Below are 20,207 nucleotides of genomic sequence, written 5' to 3'. Positions count from 1 at the left end.
GCAACACAAAAATTCCTTGTAGGGCCTGTGTTGGCCATTGTACTTGAGGTGCAGTATTGGTGCCTTAGTTCTTCCTTAGTTTTGCCATTTAAATTCTGTTATATACGTATGATGCTGTGTGATATCAGTGTTTGGCAGTAAACGGAACTGCCTAGCAGAACCTGCTTTTACCACGATTAATGTTTTAGCTGCTTTGAAGTCTGAACATGGGTTTGCTTGGTTGTGCTTGGCTGCTGATGGCATGCTAAATGTGATAATAACACAGCAATGAGGGCACTCAGTGGATAAAAATGCACAATGCTTTCACAGGTTAAAATCCGCAGTAAAATAGGAGCATAAGAGATGTATTTATTTTTTGGCTGCTGTTCTGTTTGCGATTGAGCAATTTTGTGAAGCTTAGGAATGTGGAGATAATGGTGTTCTCATTTGAAATACTATTCATGTTTAAAAGTGAAGAAGATGAAAAAAAAAGGATGAACTTTAGTGGCAGAAGGTTGAAGGATATGGTAATTTACAAAATATGGATCAACATGGTTTGGTTAATTGGTCACAACATTTTCCAGTGAAGGCAGTTCTAAGGAAAGAATAAATATTTTACTTTTAAAATAACAGTAAATATACTTGCTTTGGCTGATGAGGCAGAATTTGGCAGGGCTTCCTAATAGAAATTGTCTATGGTCATTGCTTTGGATATTGTTAGATTAAACCATACAGTATAAACGTTTTGGCTTGCACAGGAGTTTGAACAGTCATTAATTTTTTTAAAAGTTGTGTTAGAGTCACTTACTGAGTATCTGTTTTTGTTAGTGATGTTGAGGCTGATAAGGGCATAATGAGAATGTAGGAGAGATGGTGAGTTGCACATGATTGTATGAGTTTAAAAGCAGGTTTATATGCTTAGATTTGTAACATAATCTAGCTCTAGCCCTATTCAAGTGTTCTCAAAATCCAGAGATACAGCACATGGCAAGGGGAGCCATGGGGACAAGTGTGCAGGCTCTGCCCCACCACCTTCTGTGAGTTTGAGGGTGGTTATTTGAAGTGGGTCACTTGCTTCTACTTTTGGAGGCCCATGTGATGTTGGGCCCTGATTTCCAGAGTTCTCCATCACATGGGGAACTTCCTTGAGTGCAGGAGCCTCTTGCTGCAGATAATCGTTCTGCAGTTTGGAGAGGGTGATGGGCACAGAGCCAGTGTTCTCATCTCCTTGTGTCATTTGTTGTGCATTTCCCTGTGTATTTGTGAATGCCCAGACTGCCTGAAAATGGCTTCTGTTGTCTTGTCAGTTCTAGTTGGGCATCTGATTGCTGATTCTCAGTGTTTAATGCTTTAGACAAAAAAAAGAAAAGCTCATCCTCATGGTTTTGTATCTTATTTTCTCTGTGTAATAGCAAATATATAAATCTTATCTGCTAAAGGTTTAGAACCTGAGCTTTGCAGGATTACAGCCTTTCTGTCTCCTCACCCAACATTCCCATAATCTTTTGTTGACTTCTTTAATGCAGTTTTCCCCCCTTCAAAATACGTAATTTTAAAACTTTTTTTTTTGTCTCAGTGTTCTTGGCTTGAGTGCCATTTTTATTACAACATTGTTGAACTATAAAGCAACCTGTGTTATTGTTACTGAACTGATTTAAATGATTTCTTTTTGGTGGCCACTTCTAGCTGATCTGGGCTGTAGCACTACTAAAACACTGTAGGAGATACTGCATAGTAAGATTTCATGGATTGGATAGGTTTATAGAATTAGCAGAATCAATCTAAGCTTGTTTTGTTTTCTGTTTGTTTCTACTATAGATAATGGTTACGGTTCTGCATCTTATTGGTGTTATCACATAATCCTACAACTGGAAGGAACCAAAATGTAATCAAGTTCAACTCCTTGACTTGAGGCCAGTGATAGGGGTTATAAAAAGAAATAAAAAATAAGAGAACTTTCTGGAAAATTTGCAGATTAGGGTAATTTGCAAGGGGTAATTTTACATCAGAAAATGCTCAACTTGTTTAAGGCTCTCTGTGCAACTAGCCCCACACCTACAAAGCTTCAGTGCTTCTTTTGTGAATTTGCTATGACACTAGTTGTATTCCGTCCAGACTCATGCTAGTCCTGAATGTGAGCATTGTATATTCCTATATAGTGCCCAGGCTTGAGACTGTCTGCCCCAAACTCTCCTTCACAGCACTGTGGACATGAAGGTTCAGGGCCAGCTGCTAGCTCCAAATTTGAACATTTTAATGCAAAGGAGGCAGGGGCTTTAATGATTTTGTGTGTGAGAGAGAAATATGTAATGACACCTTCCTCAAATCCAATTTATTTCCCTACATTAAAAACCCTTGGTTGAAGTGGCAGATCATTTTCCTTTCCTTTACCCAAATGGTTACCCATCCTGCCTTGTGCCTGTACTTTCTCTTTGCTCTAATGCTGCTAGGACTGTACAGTGTGTATGTGCTGTCCTCAGTCTTACTGTTTTGAATCCCCTTCTAGGATTATTTATTCTATAATCCTGGAGATTCCTTGACTACCCAGAAACCCAACTAATAATGGGAGTCCAATCAATGAGAAGAAGGTGACCCTGCACAGCATGAGGATTGTCACATTTTCATGAAACCTTCAGAGATGGATAGTTAGAGCAATTATACCTAGAGAGGGAGAGGGAGAATTGGAAAGCTACTAATGAGTTCACGTCAGGCAGAAATTAACCAAAGAACAAATACCATCAAGCAATGATGGAAGTTTTGTGAAAGGACAGACAGGCTTTGTACAGGCCTCCATTACATTCATGTGCTATATTCCAGTTATGAAAGTCATTCCAACAAGTCTCAGTTGTAGCTATAAAGTCACATTTCTCTTCCTGTATTAGGTGTTCAAGCTCATCTTATTTCCCATACTCTGCACATTAGTGAATAGACATCAAAAACCTTGAGTTTCTGTTCAACTGCTATATTAATGTGGGGTTTGCAAGGCAACACCACAGTTTCCTCAGTTTCTCCTGTAGTACCAAGTCCCCATCTTTATGTGCTTATCTTTGGGCTATTTTCTTCACCACCACAGGATTTAGTTTTTATGTTCTCTTGATCAAGTTCACTGTGCTTCTTCCAAGGTCATTTCCCCCCATCCTCATCTGTAGTCCATTAAGGAAGCTTGGATATGGTCTCAGAAACTGAGCCTCTCTCGCTGACACCATCTACATAAGACATTCTAGGGAAGTATTTTTCTCTCTGTATGTAGTTCTCTGCATTTACACAGGAAGAATTAGATACTAAGGTCCTTCAACTTCCTGCCTTTTGCTACCTAATCAGATGGGATACTGTCCTAGTTGTGCCTGATGGTGTCATTTGTTCCCACATTGATGAACAAGAAGGGATAAAGATCAGTAGGCATGACAAACCATTTGTCCAGCCCATCCTAGATCCAGGCACTATGGGATCAGCATTCTCCAAAAGTTAAGAGATCTGATCAGCACACAGTCACACCCTTACTTCTTAGTAGGGAGTCCGCAACCTTTGTCCTTCTCTTCATGCAGGTGGCGATTGAGCTGCCTCTGTTCCTGAAGCTTTGAGACTCTTCATTCCCACTTAGTGCAGCCTGCTTCAGACATTCTCCATCGGGCTTGTTAGAGCCTCTCTCATTGAAAAGATTTTGAAAACAATACATTAGTTCCAGTGGTTCAGAATGTTCCTGCTTCTAACAGTCACTCTGGTTCATGCACTTCCCCTGTTTGCTACAGTTCTCATTTTCTTCCCTGAGACTCTTCCTGCTTTTGTCCTTGCCATGGTGCCCCCTGTATCCTTATCTCCTCTAATGAGGCAGTGAGCAAACTTGCTCCTCCAGTCGTTTTACTTTCTCTTTCAACAGAGCATTTAGCTTACTGTTAGCACACAAGCCTTGATGTAGAAGCTTTCCTCCTATACTCTTCTAGGTACTGCTAGGATAAGGAGATTGGAAGGTTTTGCTTCCATTTTCAGTTAACCAAACTGTGGTTAATCTTAACTATTCATTATTGAAACAAGACAACGTCATACGTAATAGTTTGAAGTTGGCTTGTTTCAGTAAAACATAGTTAAAACCAGGCATAGGCAAACTTGGCCCTCCAGATGTTTTGGGACTACAACTCCCATCATCCCTGACCACTGGTCCTGTTAGCTAGGGATGATGGGAGTCCCAAAACAACTAGAGGGCCGAGTTTGCCTATGCCTGGTTAAAACTAACCCAGTTTGTGTCCAATTTTAGAAATAATTCTTAATTGTGGTTAGTTGAAAATGGAAGCGAAAGCTTCCAATCTCATGGCCATTGTGGAGGGGGCTGATGATCCCAAGGCTCATTCGTGTAAATGCTGAACCATAACTAGTTTTATATCTGAATAAGGCCTATGTATGCTTCAGTAGTCAATGAACTGAAGTTAATAAGTGAAAAATAGTTGTTGGGTTGACAGCCCTATTCCCCAACACCTTTATTAACCTTAACTGTCCTAGCTTTGTAAAGTAAATACTGCTAGATTGAATCCTCCTTAACATATACCTGACCTGTGCTCTATTGAACAGTTCGTTATTTAGATTATTTCTAGAGGTTCTTTTTATCCCCAACCTTTCTCCCCCCCCCTTCATTCCTTATTCTAGTTCTCTTTCTCCACCTATTGTTTTATGTCTCCCTATGTTCCTGGAAAACTGGTTCCTGTCAATTTCCAAATATGAGCAATAATGTATTTCAGAGACTGAATCTGACTGTAATTTGCATTATTCTAAAATTAGAATAGACTTTCTGGTGTCTCTGAGGAGGAGGAGGTTCTGTTTAAGTATTCTCTCCCCCACCCCCACCCCATCGATAGAATTAAACCACGAGTTTGTGCTGGATGTCATCACGCAAAACGTAGCTACAGCATTGCAAACATAATACCGCAATGCAAATAATATTTAAATCAAAGGATTTTAAAACTGTGTACTCTGTATTAAAGTTTGTGTGTGTAAGGGAGAGGGAGAGGGACTGACTCTTCACCTATGTTAATACAGTACTATTTGTTTTTTTTCTTTCTGCAAACACAAAAGCCAAGGGGGAGGGAATATTTCATAAAAATCAATGCTATTGTGTCCTCTGGTCTAAGCCATAAAACAAGAGCAACAGAAACATTCCCTTTGAACTTGAAATCCCTTTCTAAGCTGCTGATCTAACCTAAGCAAGAGAGGGAGAATTTACTAGTCAGAAACATTTGTTCTTTTTTCCCTTTCCCTTTTCTTTTTTTTAACTCCTTAAGTGAGTTTGATGCTGCACCTCTGCCCATAAATTAAAAAAATATTATTGTAATGTAGGTCAGTGAACTGAAGCGCCACTGTACACCATGGAGGATTAAAGTCAGAAAGGCAACCCTCTTCCACTCCCACTAGGTCATATGACAATATAAACAAGAAATGCAAGGAGCCTTCAGCTTTTTCTTGACCTAATCCTTTGTTTATGCAGCACTTAAACTGACTTTTGGGGTTGTCTCTGTCTGGCATTAAAGCCCTTAAGCTTTTTGAAGTTTCCCTGAAGTTAATAAAATTAGTCTGCCTTCACGGCGAGGCCCCTGTCTGCTGCCTCAAAAGAAGAGTATGTATCCGTTGTTGTCTTTGCAGCTCTAGGTTTTTAAACTTCACATTTTATAACCAGAAAGAAACTGGAGGAGAGTCTGAGGAGAGTCCCAAAGCCCAAAAGGCTGCTCAGCTAATGGGCAAAGTGATTGCCATAGTAGATGTTCTGAGAACTCAGAGAAGATTATGGCTCTATCCAGTGATTGGCGCTAAATTGCTGGTGCAGTAATAAAGAGTTGGATTTCAGTGGAAGCAAATAATAGGCTTTCCTAAAACATTTTGTAAGAAGGAGAGGGCAGCATAAAAATAAAGACAGTTTCAACACAACAGTTGTTCACATTTGGAAAAAATGCTATTTTTTGAAAGTTCAAGTTCCTGTCCTGCTAGATGCCAGTAAACAATTGGTGGCCATATACTGAAGCTTTCCAAACAAAGAAATGATTTTCTGTATTTCCTTAAGCAAACATAATATTGCATTAAATTGATACAGGTCAATATTAATTTTAGATTAGGTGTGATTTGTAAGACAAAATTAAGAATGAGCAATGTTTATCATCTTACTAGCTGTACAGGTGAGCAAACTGAGTTTTGGTCCATGCTTATGCATTTATTAGGGACGCGGGTGGCGCTGTGGGTTAAACCACAGAGCCTAGGACTTGCCGATCAGAAGGTCGGCGGTTCGAATCCCCGCGACAGGGTGAGTTTCTGTTGCTCAGTCCCTGCTCCTGCCAACCTAGCTGTTCGAAAGCACGTCAAAGTGCAAGTAGATAAATAGGTACTGCTCTGGCGGGAAGGTAAACGGCGTTTCCGTGCACTGCTCTGGTTTGCCAGAAGCGGCTTAGTCATGCTGGCCACATGACCCAGAAGCTGTACGTTGGCTCCCTCGGCCAATAAAGTGAGATGAGTGCCGCAACCCCAGAGTCGGCCACGACTGGACCTAATGGTCAGGGGTCCCTTTACCTTTACCTATGCATTTATTTAGACCATACTCTGGTCAAGGTGTTTTCTAGTGCTCTAATTCTGGAAATGGGAAATTTCATTTTACTTCATTTTACTTATGTTATAACTTAATTCTCCTACCCCAATCCCATTTTGCCAGCTGTTTTTAGCTGCCTGTTTTCATGTAGCCTCATGTTGTGTACTGATTTTATATACACTATATATTACTATTTTTAAATGTTGTTAGTTGCTTTTAGGACTGATGCTCAAAAGGTAAGATATAAATGGGGGGGGGAATAAGTAATGGCACAATCCAGTTGTCCTTTGCATCTTCACCTCCTTCCTTTCCCTCTCCTTGAGTAACCCCCTCATGCCTGGAGAGCAGTGCTCACTGGACAGCAATGCATGCCTAAGGCCAGATGGTTTGGACCCTAAATAAAATAAATAATAAGCTTTCAAAACCAGCCACTACTGAAAAAGCTTCTCAGGTTCAACTCCTATACTTTCCACAAACCATATTGCATTTGCTTTTTGACTATGGCAATATTCTGAATACACAATTTTTACCATCCAGATTAGTTGTGAGAAGAATTCTGTGCAGCTGAAAATCTTGTGTCTCCTGAATTTAAAATATTACTCTTGCTCTGTATTTCTTACTTTGTGGGATCTGTGCGACACAGAATTACAATATTGACTTGAAGAGAAATCATGGTAGCTTGCCATTCAATAAAGCAGCATTTTCTTATTTCCTTTCATGTCAAGACTCTAGTTATGACACTGAGGCACAGTGACTTCAGGGGTTAGTATCATCCAAAGATATTCACACCTTGGGGATTAGGCTCACTTCGTTGCACCTTTGCTTTGCCAGTGCTCCAGGGAGCATCGTTTATCTTTCCCTGTGCAACAAGCTTGCTGCCTCTTGTACCTGATTGCTTAATTATGAATCCAAAGTTGGAATGGTGACTTCCACTGGTTTAATAATCTTTAAATTAAAATTAAATACAGCTACTTTAAGAGTCTGAGTTTAACAAACTGACATGATTACATACTCCTTGCAAAGATGAATTTTTAAAAGTTATACAGTGGACCTTGGATTGTGAACTTAATCCGTTTTGGAAGTCCATTCTTAAACCAAAGCGTTCTTAAACCAAGGCGTGCTTTCCCATAGCAGCGGGGGACTCAAGTTCACAAACCAAAACACCTACTTCCAGATTTGCAGCGTTCTTAATCCAAGTTGTTCATAAACTAAGCTGTTCTTAAACCAAGGTACCACTGTATTGTCATATTGGAAGCATGTTTCCTTATATGAACAGGCAAAAGAACCTGCTGAAATGAAGGTGGTAAGGAGTTGAAAGGTGGTAGACATGTCAGTAGGAGTAATGCCAGGAGCCTGGGAACTGGTGCATTTGGGTGCATTTAGAAGCAGATCTAACACGGTACATAACATATTAGAAACCTGGAGCCAAGGAAATGACTGCTTAACACAAATATACACAAATCAGATGCACAAATATTATGGGGGAACGGGGGACGGGACACATGGCTTGACTGTAGTACTTGTGAGAAGGATTTAAGGAAGGACCACAAACTTAACATGAGCCAACAGTGTGATGCAGCCAGAGGTGTGTATGCAATTCTAGGCTGCACCAACAGAAGTATAGTGTCCAGATCAAAGCAATTAATAGTACCACCCTGTTCTGCCTTGGTTCAACCTCACCTTGCAGTTCTTTCTCCAGTTATGGGCACCACCAGTGCTTTTTTCCCTGGGGGTATGCAGGGGTACGCATACTCTAAACATTTTGGGAATCTTCGTACTTTTGTCAATTTACTGTATTTATTTTTCTTGATTTGAACTATACAATGGTGATTTTTGAAGTCAAAATGAGAGTACCCCTAAACATTTGTTTTAGAAAAAAAAAGCACTAGGCACCACAGTTTAAGAAGGATTTTGACAAGCGGGAACATGTGCAGAGGAGGGCAGCCAAGATGATAAAGGATCTGGAAATCAAGCCTTATGAGTGACAGTTGGGGGAGTTGGATATGTTCAGCCTGGAGAAGAGAAGACCGAGAGGGTGATATAGAGCCATCTTCAAATATCTGAAGGGTTGTCACATGAAGGATGGAGCAAGGATTGTTTTATGCTGCTCCAGAGGGGAGGACCTGAACAATGGATTCAAATAACAAGAAAGGAGATTCTGACAAAACACGCTGAAGAACTTTCTGATGGTAAGAGCTGTTTGGCACTGGAACAGACTACATTGGAAGGTGGTGGACTGTCCTTCATTGAAGGTTTTTAAACAGAGGTTGGATGGCCATCTGTCAGAGATTCTTTAGCTGTGATTCCTACATTGCAGGGGGTTGGCAATGCAGTATCTTTTAAAATCTTTTTTTTAAACCAAGAACTTAGATTTTGTATTTGTGTGTTTGTTTGTTTTTTGTAGCTCTGTGATGATTACAGTGTGATTGGGCGTTCACTGTTTAAAAAAGAGACCAACATCCAAATTTTTGTGGGGCTGAAGGTCAAGCTGTCTACAGGAGAGGAAGGTTTAATAGAAGGTGGCTTTGGACAGAGTGGAAAGTTTAAAATCCGCATTCCAGGTAAGTGTTTATCTTGCTGCATGCACACATTTAGTAAAAGTTTTTCTAATATCCTCAAAAATCTTGGGGAGCCCATTATTATATGCATTCAGAGAGCTTAATAGCACACAAGTGGGAGGTATTGTGAAATTGGCTCATTGTGGGAGACTGTCATTAGGACTGAGCCAAAAGAAAGACGCTTCATCTGAATACAGTCATGTGAAAAATGTCCCCTTTCTGTGAACAGGGGCAAAAAGTCTTTGCACCACAGCAGCCCATGCTCTTCCCACCAGATACCCATTCAAAGTGTTAGCAATGAGATGCGAAAGCATTGTCGGTGCTCAAAATTGGTCTCAGATAGCCAAATCTGACTTAGCTGTGTGATGCTGTGGCGTCAATGCACTTACTATGTGACCCTGATCGACTGGGAACAATTTTTAAAAGCTGACATTTGATGGAGGTGTTTTATTTTATTTTACCCAAATGTTTTTTCTTCACACTTAAAATATTTCTGGTTTGCCTGTAGTTTAGCTTTGATTGTTATTGTTATTAATTGGAAACATATAACATTTTAGAAACATGAAAACAAGATAGTTGCTAGTCTTGCCGTGAAAGGACCTTCTGGCATACATAGCAGCTTGTCATGGGTTATGACAAGTACGTAGTACAAACAGAAATCAGAAGCCTCTTTTCTTCTTTACCACAGAAAGGTCACTTAAGGTACTTCACTACCACTTCCTAACTCAGGTGAAGAGCACTCAGGAAAGCCTTTTCAAGAGGATTTGCCAAGAGCAGAAGATACTACTTTTGTAGTACAAGGTTTTCCTAACCTTTCCAAATAACCCTTCTGTTTAAGACTGATTTCCAGTGCTAGTAATGTTACGCTAAGGCACTTGGATTTCATATTGAGCTTGTAGATACCTCCCCCGCCCCCCACCAGCCTACTCTATTTATATAATGAGCAGAGTAAATATTTATTGTAGGTTCAAACAGAAAAAAGAGCATGAAAAAGTAAGCAAGTTCAAAATAAAAGGCAGCATGCAGTCACTCCTCAGGGTTTACTATGGAAGACTAAATTGCTGTTTGGATAGTCACTAAATGTGCACATTTCTCTCAATGCAGTAAAGTACCATGAGCTTTGAACAGAGTTCCCTTCTGGCTCTTTCGGTATCATATTCTAGGCAACTCCCTGGCCTCAAAACATGATCCCTCCCCACCCTATTAAAGATCAGATATGCTCACCCTTCCTACTTTTTACATGCAGTACTCCACAAGAAAAGTGTTAGTCAATATGCTGGTCCTTCACTGCCATTTGGCAGTTAAATAACCTTGGTTACAGCTAGTAGTTAGTGAGGAGAGATCTTAGCCATGCGTCCAGGACCAAACGCTGGCCTAGTTCAATATGGCAAAAAGGACCAAGGAAGAGCAAAGTGGCTGTGCATTCATCTCTAGGAGCCTGCAGGTTTGCCTTAGCATGCCATGCAAAACAGACCCGTGAGATGCATACAACCCTTTGAGGAAAATCAGCACCCGTACCCATTGGGGGACAAGTCTTTTAGATTCATATCATATAGATTTTTTAAAATTAATATGCAAAACTGAAAGGAATTTGGAAGAAGGATATTTGAGTTCAGCCTTTCCCTGGGAAGTTTAGAAAGGAGATGGTTCTCAGCCTGATAAGCTCAAATCACCCTTTATTAGCTAGTTAAGTTTGGAGCAGGGGCCCAGTTTTTTTCTTGCCAGTTTCTACTGTTTTTCAAAGTATTTATTAGGAAAATTTGGATAACTATACTGGGAAATGAGAACAAATGCATTATTAATATTCTAATAAAAATTACTGCAATACGTTTTTCAAATTGGTAATAGTTTTGAACTGATAAGAAATTAAACAAAACAAAATGAGAGTCTCAACCAGAGTGGATTACACTACTGCAGTTTATATATATCATAAACTTTAACTACAATGCAATGTGATTTCTATTGATGAAACCATTTTAAAATTTGTTCTAAACTGTGCTTAATTTGATTTTCTTGGAGAGAGAAAAACAGGTTTCCCCCCATGACTAATGTTAATTTTAGCTTGTTTCTTGTTTGCAGACCATAGTGTTTTAATTATTCTGAATAATTACAGTATATAACTGTCAGGGGTCCTTTACCTTTACCTTTTTATGTCTTTAAGATACTGATTATGAAATGTGATGTACAACCTTCTTTCGCATTCTTAATCCAAAGATCTAAGAAATGGGTGTGACAAATAAGTTTGCAAACCCATGCAAAATATTTGTGAATGCTTCTTCAATATTTATTTCTATTGGATTCATAGGGGTGTGTTTCAGGCTGGTCTTTCAGCAGATAATAACTTAGTTTCAGAGGCTCTGGAACCAAGCAGAAAGTACTTCTGCTTGCATAAAGCAGGGCCCTGATTTTCACCGATAGCCACCCACTGTATCCTGTGCCACATCTTGTGGTGTTCTGGTGGGTGTCCCACTCTTGGGAACAACTACAGCATAGTTGTGTAGGGAATATTTGTCAAAAATTGAGGGGAAGAAAAAAAAGTTGATTAGCGATGAAGCATCTCATTGACAGGACAAAGTTTGCAGTGCTCAGCTGTGGTACACATGGCAATCTGTTCCCCATCCTAATCTCTTTCATATATCAGAATAATGGTTTCCTCATTTTGGGGGGTGGGGAGCCGAGACTGAGAATTAATTCCAACCAACAGTACGTTGTTAGCTGACTTGAGGATAAAGCTGTTTGCTTACACAAATGGTCTACTTGCATGAGCAGTGTACTGTAGGATCCATGAACTCATGCAAGGTCAATATCTTTCCATGAAAACAAAATCAGCAAGTTCCAAGTTTTTGTTTTCATAGAAAGGGAGCCACAAAATGTTGTGAGATCACAGTGTCAAGTTACACTACTCATGAGCAGTCCCTCCCCCCCCCCGGTCAGCTGACAGCATAGCGGCAGAACTGATTCAGAGTGACATGTCCCATGGCTGTGTTGACATTTGAGCCAAAGTCTGTTCCTGACATAGCCATTCTGCTTACTATATATTTCCGAAGGATACAGTTTTTCTTTTCTTTTTTTAACTCTACAAAAATGATAACTACAAGAGAACATTAATATTAATCCAAAAATATTTTGCTTGGAAAAAGAAGTCAGCTGTTCTTCACTTTTTCTGATGAGCTGCCCTCTTCTCCTTCCATGCAGTCAGGAGAGTGAAGTTTTTAAATAAGCTATGAAACCATGGTGTATAAAACTGGCTTGTTTAACTAACCATAGTTTTTTGTGTTTTAAACCACAATCTCTGGTTTGCATGCAGTGGCAAGCCAGGTTTCATAGAAAGTGAAACTAAACTCTGCCAAAGTCATTGTGATGGGATGGTGAGCTGCTTGTGTGTAAAATCCTAGTCCCTCAGAGTTTGGCTAAGTCCACAAACCTCTGTCTGTGACGGAGCTCCTTAAGCATGGCTCCATCAGTCGCTCGTAGAATCGGACAGTGGGCGTTTACGGAACTTCTTCCAGCATAAAAGCTCCTTAACGGAAACGCGTCTTCTGGACTCTCGGCGTGACAGTTTCCGGCGAGGAGTAGGTGTCCCTATGGGAGGTCCTGAAACCTCCCCACTGTTCTCGCTTGAAGTGTCTCTGAGCCCTCCCTCCGACTCACTTTCCCTTGGAACTCCACTTCTCCCCCTGCTGGTTCCCTCCTCAGCTGAATGGTCTCTCTCACCCTCTGTGAGCCCTTTCACCTCCTGCTCCTCAGATGGCAGTTCCCTGACATCCACCTCCCCTCCAGGGCCCCCTTCACCCCCTTCCCTCCCCTCCTCTGCGGGAGGCGAGGGAGCAAAACCCCTGAAAGAACCTCCCTCATCTTCCGAAGTTTCGAACACTTCCCTCCACCTGTTGCTGTTTCCGGTTTCCAAGTACTCCTCCTCATCGGAGTCTGTTCCTTCTTCCAACTCCGATTCCCTGAATCCTTCCAGTTCCTCCTCATCGTTGGTGGTGCCAAAGTACTCCCTCCGGAACCTCGCTACTGGCTGAGGTTTCCTGGGGAACCTTTGGTGGAACGTTTCGATCAAGATCTCGTCACTGACCTCCTCTGCCGTCACCCAGGTGTTTTCCGACTCCGGTTCCCCTTCCCACGCGACCAAATACTCCACCTGATTACCCTTCCACCTGGAGTCGATGATCTCCGCCACATGGTTGCTGCTTTCCCTTTCTTCTAAGACTGGCCCCCGTGTGGATACCCCTTCACCTTCCCCCCTATATGGTGACAGTAATGACCTGTGGAATACTGGGTGCAGTTTCATGTGGTTCGGTAACCGGAGTCTGAAAGCCACTGGGTTGACCTGTTGGATGACCTCAAATGGTCCCAATCTTTTGGGTCTCAATTTCTTGCAACCCCCCTTGAACGGCAACCCTTGGGTTGATAGCCAGACCTGACTCCCCACCCTAATGGTTTCACCTTCCCTTCTGCTCTTGTCTGCCTACCTCTTATATTCTTCTTTGGCCCTTTCTAAGTTGAGTTGGAGTTGACGATGGATCGCTTCCATTTCTTCTACAAAATGTTCAGCGGCCGGGACACTCCATCTCTCCCCTCCTCCCCCTGGAAATGCCCTGGGGTGGCACCCATAATTAGCCAAAAAGGGGCTCATCCCGGTGGACACATTCTCCGCATTATTGTAAGCAAATTCCGCTAGCGCCAACTTTTCGACCCAATCGTTCTCTCTGTCATTGACATAACACCTCAGGTATTGTTGGAGGATACCGTTTGCCCTCTCCGCCTGCCCATTGGTCTCAGGGTGCCTGGCAGTCGAAAAGTTGACCTCTACGTGCAACAAGCTCATAAGTTTCCTCCAGAATCTGGACGTGAACTGTTTCCCTCTGTCGGAGACCACCCTCAAGGGGGCGCCATGCAGCCTAAAAATATGTTCTACAAACAATTTCGCTGTCTCTTCCGCCGTGACTGCATGTGAGCAAGCTACAAAGTGACCCATCTTAGTTAACAGGTCTACTACGACTAGTATGGCGGTTTTCCCCTGGGATTTAGGCAGATCAGTCATAAAATCTGTCGATACCGCCTCCCACGGTCGTTCTGGTGTGGGTAACGGTTCTAATAACCCCGCTGGTGCCCGCCTTTCTCCTTTGGCTCTCTGGCATTGGTCACACCCTCTCACATACTCCCGTACATCCTCCCTCACCTTGGGCCACCAAAACTCCCTGGTCACCAACCACATGGTCTTGTGTTGCCCAAAATGCCCCGCTGTGGGGTTGTCGTGCAGCTGTTTGAGTACTCTCCCCCTCAATTCCCCTTCGGGTATATATAGTGCCCCTTTGTAATACAATGCCCCGTTTCTTTCTTCAAAACCTCCGGGGTCTTCTCCCTCTCTCCTTAAACCTCTGAGCTTATTCTGGGCGTATTCATCATTTACCGTTCCCTCTACCAGTTCCCTTTGCCCCACCCAGGCCGCCCCACACACCCAGCGGTCCTCTGGGATAATATGTCTCTCTTCAGGCGCTCCCTCCCCCTCCAAATATTCAGGTTTGCGTGAGAGAGCGTCCGCTCTGATGTTTTCTGGACCTGGCACATAGCAAATTTCAAAATGGAATTTGGAGAACTCCTGGGCCCACCTCACTTGTCGTTGGTTGAGCACTCGTGCCGTTCTCCAATACTCCAAATTCTTGTGGTCCGTACACACTTGCACCTTATGCTGTGCGCCAATTAGTAAATGTCTCCATCTCCGGAACGCTTCGTGAATGGCGAGTAGTTCTCGGTCATATACGGTGTAGTTCCTCTCGGATTTGTTCAGCTTACGCGAAAAGAAGGCACACGGTCTCCATTCCGACTTATTGCTCCCCGGCTGAAGCAGCACCGCCCCCACCGCCCGGTCTGAGGCATCAGTTTCCACTCTCATGGGTTTTTGTAAATCCACATGCAGGAGCTGTTCTTCCGAAGCGAATGCCCTTTTCAATTCCTCAAATGCTTGCTCCGCCTCCGCCGTCCAAACGAATTTCTTCTTGCTGCTTAGACAGTCCGTGATGGGAGCCGTTAAGTGGGCAAAGTTCTTGATGAATTTACGGTAAAAGTTCCCAAACCCTAAGAACCTTTGCACATCCTTTTTCGTTTTCGGTGTCTTCCATTCCAACACTGCCTGGACCTTGCCTGGATCCATGGCTAATCCCTTGTCTGATAAGCGGTACCCCAGGAATTCCACCTCCTTGGTGTGAAACTGACACTTCTCCAATTTCACCCACAGCTGGTTTGCTTGCAGTTGGCTCAGCACTTCCCTGTCTGAGATGGCGTACAGCTTGCCCACGGGGAGCTGGGCCCCAGGGACCAGGTTAATTTGGCAGTCAAAGGCTCTATGCGGTGGTAGTTTATCTGCTTCCCTTTCGCTGAAGACCTTGCTCAGGTCAGCGTATTGTTTGGGCACCTTCCCTTTGTCCGCCACTTCCGTCCCTGCTAGAAAGGCTTTTGCCCCTTCTGGCACCTTTCCCTCTCTGCAGTGTTCCAGGCAATGTGCTGACCCAAAGGAAACCACTCTCTGATGCCAGCCCACTAGCGGATCATGCAACGCTAGCCAGCTCATTCCCAAAATGACGGGAGCCCCTCCCAGGGTGGCCACATTGAACGCTATCCTTTCGGTGTGCCTGGCCACCCTCATAACCATTGGGACGGTCTGTAGGCTAACTTCTCCTCCCAACAGCTCCCTCCCATCGATCGTGGTCACCTGCAGGGGGTTGCTTAAAGGGAGTATCTGTATCTGGTGTTCAGCTGCAAACTCCTTACTCATAAAATTACAGGAGCTGCCTGAGTCCAACAGCGCCTTTGTCTTTAGTGGGTATCCGTTTGCCAGCTCTAGCAACACCTCTATTACCAGGGCTGGTCTTGGAGGTTCCGGAGTGGGCACTTTTACTGCTCCTTGGCCTGGCTGCAGTGCCCTGACGGTGGCAGCCAGGCGTTGGCTTTTACTGGCTCCTGGACTCCCTCCTCCTTCCCCCCAACAGCTCCCGCCATCCCTTGCCATTCCTTTCTTTGCGGGCAGACTCTGGCAAAGTGACCTGGCTGCTGGCAGAGATAACATTTCTTGGTGCTCTTTCCCTCCTTCTTCCTCCCTTCACTGGGATTTGAAACTGCGCGCGCGCGCGCTGTTCCAACTTCCATCGGCTCTCCTGGCGGGAAATTTGGCTCCGGAATCTCTGGAATGCGGAAATCCCTCCAACGCTCTCCTTTCCCCTCCCGCTTCTCCAAGGCTCTTGCCTCCTGGCGCGCTCCAATGGTCAGCGCTGATTTGGTCAGCTGGTCCATAGACTCCGCCCTGGGCGCCCGGGAAAGTTCGTCTTTCACCGCCGAAGAAAGCCCCTCTTCAAAAAGCATTTGAATGGGTTCCGCCGATAGGTCCCACCCCAATTTATGTATCAACATTGTAAACTCAGTCCAGTACTCACGAACCGATCGGCTACCCTGTTTACAAGCCATCAATTGTCTGCGCACCAGTCCCTGTTCAATCTCGCTGGAAAACATCAAATCCATGGCGCGAAAAAACTTCCTCGTGTCCTTCAGCATTTCACTATTCCCTGCCATCAGGGGTCTAACCCAGTCTCTCGCCCCCCCTTCGAGATGGCCAATCACAAACGCCACTCGCGATGCCTCGTCGGGAAAGTCGTCAAACTGCAGCTCGAGAGCATACTGCATCTCTGTCCTAAAGGCTTGATAGTTCCTGGGGTCCCCCCCAAACTTCTGCACCAATCCTGGCATCTTTCTTGCTAGTGTAGCGCCTTTTGCCTTTTCTGCATCCTGCGCCCTCCTTTCCTCTAGCCTCGCCGTTTGCAGCGCTAGCTGGACTTCCAACACCCTGTACCTTTCTTCCAGGCTTGGACCCTCTCCAGCTCCTCCTGCTCCCCCGGCTCCGGCTGGGTTGCTCATGATGCCTCTCTGCACAAGCTGCTTTCAGGGACTGTCCGATTGCTGTGATGGGATGGTGAGCTGCTTGTGCGTAAAATCCTAGTCCCTCAGAGTTTGGCTAAGTCCACAAACCTCTGTCTGTGACGGAGCTCCTTAAGCATGGCTCCATCAGTCGCTCGTAGAATCGGACAGTGGGCGTTTACGGAACTTCTTCCAGCATAAAAGCTCCTTAACGGAAACGCGTCTTCTGGGCTCTCGGCGTGACAGTTTCCGGCGAAGAGTAGGTGTCCCTATGGGAGGTCCTGAAACCTCCCCACTGTTCTCGCTTGAAGTGTCTCTGAGCCCTCCCTCCGACTCACTTTCCCTTGGAACTCCACTTCTCCCCCTGCTGGTTCCCTCCTCAGCTGAATGGTCTCTCTCACCCTCTGTGAGCCCTTTCACCTCCTGCTCCTCAGATGGCAGTTCCCTGACAGTCATCATCCTGGCCTTGTGAGAAGAGGAAGGGCGAGCATGTGAGTCCGAGGCTCACAGTGTGCATTTCTGTTTATGCATGTGGCACTAAACATAGGTTTAGACTTATCTGCAAGTGGGCTGTTTGTGTTTGTCTGGGCAGGGGAAGAAGCCCAATTACTGGCACTACACAGTTTCCACGTAGCTTGTGGGTTTTGACTGTAAACTCTCTGGGTTGTATCCAGTGTTGGTCCTACTAAAAGTAGAACCGCTGACATTCATAGATATAAGTAATTTAGGTCTGTTTATTTCAGTAGCTCTGCTCTGAGTTGAAGTCAGATTGCACCCCCACCCAGCCAAAAGAATCCTAGGAACTGTAGTTCACCCCTCACAGACCTATAGTTCCCAGCACTCTTAACAAACTACAGTTCCCAGAATTGTTGAGGTGCGCGCGCTTTATTTGTTATTTAAACGTATCGTGTATAAACAGCCTTAGTTGAATACAGCCCTCTGTCTCAAAGCACCCTAACTTATACAAGAAACCTCAGCATAGTTTGGTGCACATGGGCTTGGATTATATTGGCAGCTGTTGACCTGTTTAGTAGGTTCTTGGCTATAGTTACTAATTTTCAAATAAAATAAAGATTTATGTTTTATTTGATGTCAGAAAGCCTGTAGCATATGGGAGCTGGCAAGTTCTCATCCCAAATGAATTCTTGCCACCATGTGGGGACCAAGCAGCACAAGCTGTGATTACCTCCACATGCACCAAGCTTCTGGAGTCTGTAGAATATTATAGTATTTTAGGACTTCATTCTGAACAAAGCTAAAGACACAATTCCTTCTCACAGGTGCTAAGATCTCATTTTGGTAACAATGTCCAGTGCTGCACAACAAATCAAATCAAGATTTACAGAATTGCTTGTTCCTTTTCTCATTCACTGAATATTTTCTGGTATGGATCATGATAGAATTTGGCAAGTTATAACAGAATATTGTAGCAAGGAGTCTCTCCACTCACCATCTAGTCTGAAACAGACTTCAGTCTTTGCCACCCATAAATGCAGGCGTAGTGACTTAAACAAGGCTGTCTTACAGAACCAAAACTGCACACACTGGAGAAAATAAAAGCATGACTAGAAAATTGCTAGATGTTTCTGTTTCTTTAAGAGCTACCAACATTTCATTGTGGAGAAGGGTAGTAGATATGACGTTGCTTAAGTCAAATATAGTTCACATTCCATTGTTAGGTCAGTGTTGCTTTTTTAATATGTCTGTATCCTGTTTGTGGTTTTTTAAAAGAGTTTTTTTTTTAGTTTAGCTGGTTGAATTCCCCTCTTCTGTTCCTCTCCCCATACATATTATTCTACCTCTTGTTCTCTTTCATAAAAGTTCCTTTCATAGAGGCTTACTCATATAACTTTTTAAAGAAACAATGTAATTAATTTTTTGAAGATTCCTTAAACAGCATGCATATGAAACTCTCCCACTCCTCATGAGAACAAATGAGAAGTTTAAATGGTTGAGGGATGACTTCAAGCTGAAAGACATAATAGTTTCTTTAAAGGAGGAGAAAAACAAAGAAAAAAGAAAAGCACCCAATTTTTGAATCCAGTTGAAATTGTTGTAGAAAAGAAAGGCTCAAGAAATGAAAGAAACTGTTGCAGTACATTTGGTGCAAGTGATTTGATTGCACAAAGAGAATACATACTCTATTTGGTAGCCAGTTTTACTGTATTGGGGAATCAATTGTTAAATAACAGATAATAGTAGAGCTGCGTTTGCTTTGTATATGTATACATTTACTTGGAAGTTAGTACCACTGAACTCAGTGGGGTTTACTTTGAGTATACATGTATAGGCTTATACTTTAAGACTCTTAGGGGACTGATGTGTTTTTGCAGTTGTGTTCTACTTCATGTCATTGACACAACAATAGTGCATTAGTGGTGGATTTATTCTGGATGTCCACAAGTCATTCTGCTTTATTAGTTCTTCTCTAGTGCTTGCCCATGTTAGCACATTATTGCTTTCCAGAAGAGCACTCTTGCACTACAGCTCAACAAAAGTAGGACAACCCACCTGGAACATTTGTGGTTTGAAAAAGTGCAGGATTTCAGCAGGAAGCTATGGAACATGAATCAATTAGAAACAAAGGAGCATGTCCATCCCCTAACTTTTGCAAGTGGGATTGCATGTAATTGCCTTGATACCATCAGAAGCACAAATGTGCAATGAAAAGGATATAAATGTGCAATGAAAAGGATTTTTGGAGGGACCTTAACTTGCCTTTAGAAGGTAAAAGCAAGGTCCCACCCTCTAGATTAAAAATAATAGCTGTGTTGGTGGCAGCTTTTGATGGGAGCTTAAAATCAATAGGGAAACCATGCAGATTTGGGGGTTGCAAAGGAGAGTCTTTGGTACCCTGCTTCTTCCCTATGGCACCTCCTGTCTTTTGATCCTTCTCTCCTCTTAAGATCGAATCTCCTCATAGATGTTTCCAAAATGTGAAGGAACTCGGAAAAGCACAAGAAAATGTATTAAAGGGGCTAAAGGTAATTTATTTGCTATTGAAAGAAAAAAGAAAAACTTTCTGTATGTGAGAAAGTATGTCATGATAAATTGTACAGAATGATAATTAAGCATGATTATGTACACAAGAGATGTTGATGCATTGTATAGGATTCCCCAAGAAAGTATGACACAGCCCAATCCTATCCACATTTAACTGGAAGTAAGTTACTGACTTACAGTGGAATCCTAACAAAGTC

At 43.1% G+C, this 20,207-nt stretch overlaps 1 protein-coding gene across 4 annotated transcripts in view; it reads left to right on the top strand.

Moving 5' to 3' along the window:
* EEFSEC (eukaryotic elongation factor, selenocysteine-tRNA specific) overlaps positions 1-20,207 on the top strand; it is a 158,764-nt gene that overhangs the window by 95,154 nt on the left and 43,403 nt on the right. For all 4 annotated transcript variants that reach the window (XM_053377972.1, XM_053377973.1, XM_053377977.1 and 1 more), the window contains one exon: positions 8,943-9,099. In XM_053377972.1, coding sequence (XP_053233947.1) covers positions 8,943-9,099 — 157 coding nt within the window. The remainder of the gene's footprint in view (positions 1-8,942; positions 9,100-20,207) is intronic.

This window comes from Podarcis raffonei, chromosome 2 (assembly GCF_027172205.1).
Source record: "Podarcis raffonei isolate rPodRaf1 chromosome 2, rPodRaf1.pri, whole genome shotgun sequence".
Lineage (NCBI taxonomy): Eukaryota > Metazoa > Chordata > Lepidosauria > Squamata > Lacertidae > Podarcis > Podarcis raffonei.
The sequence above is the reverse complement of the archived record's forward strand: the minus strand, read 5'-3'. Positions and strand labels throughout refer to the sequence as shown.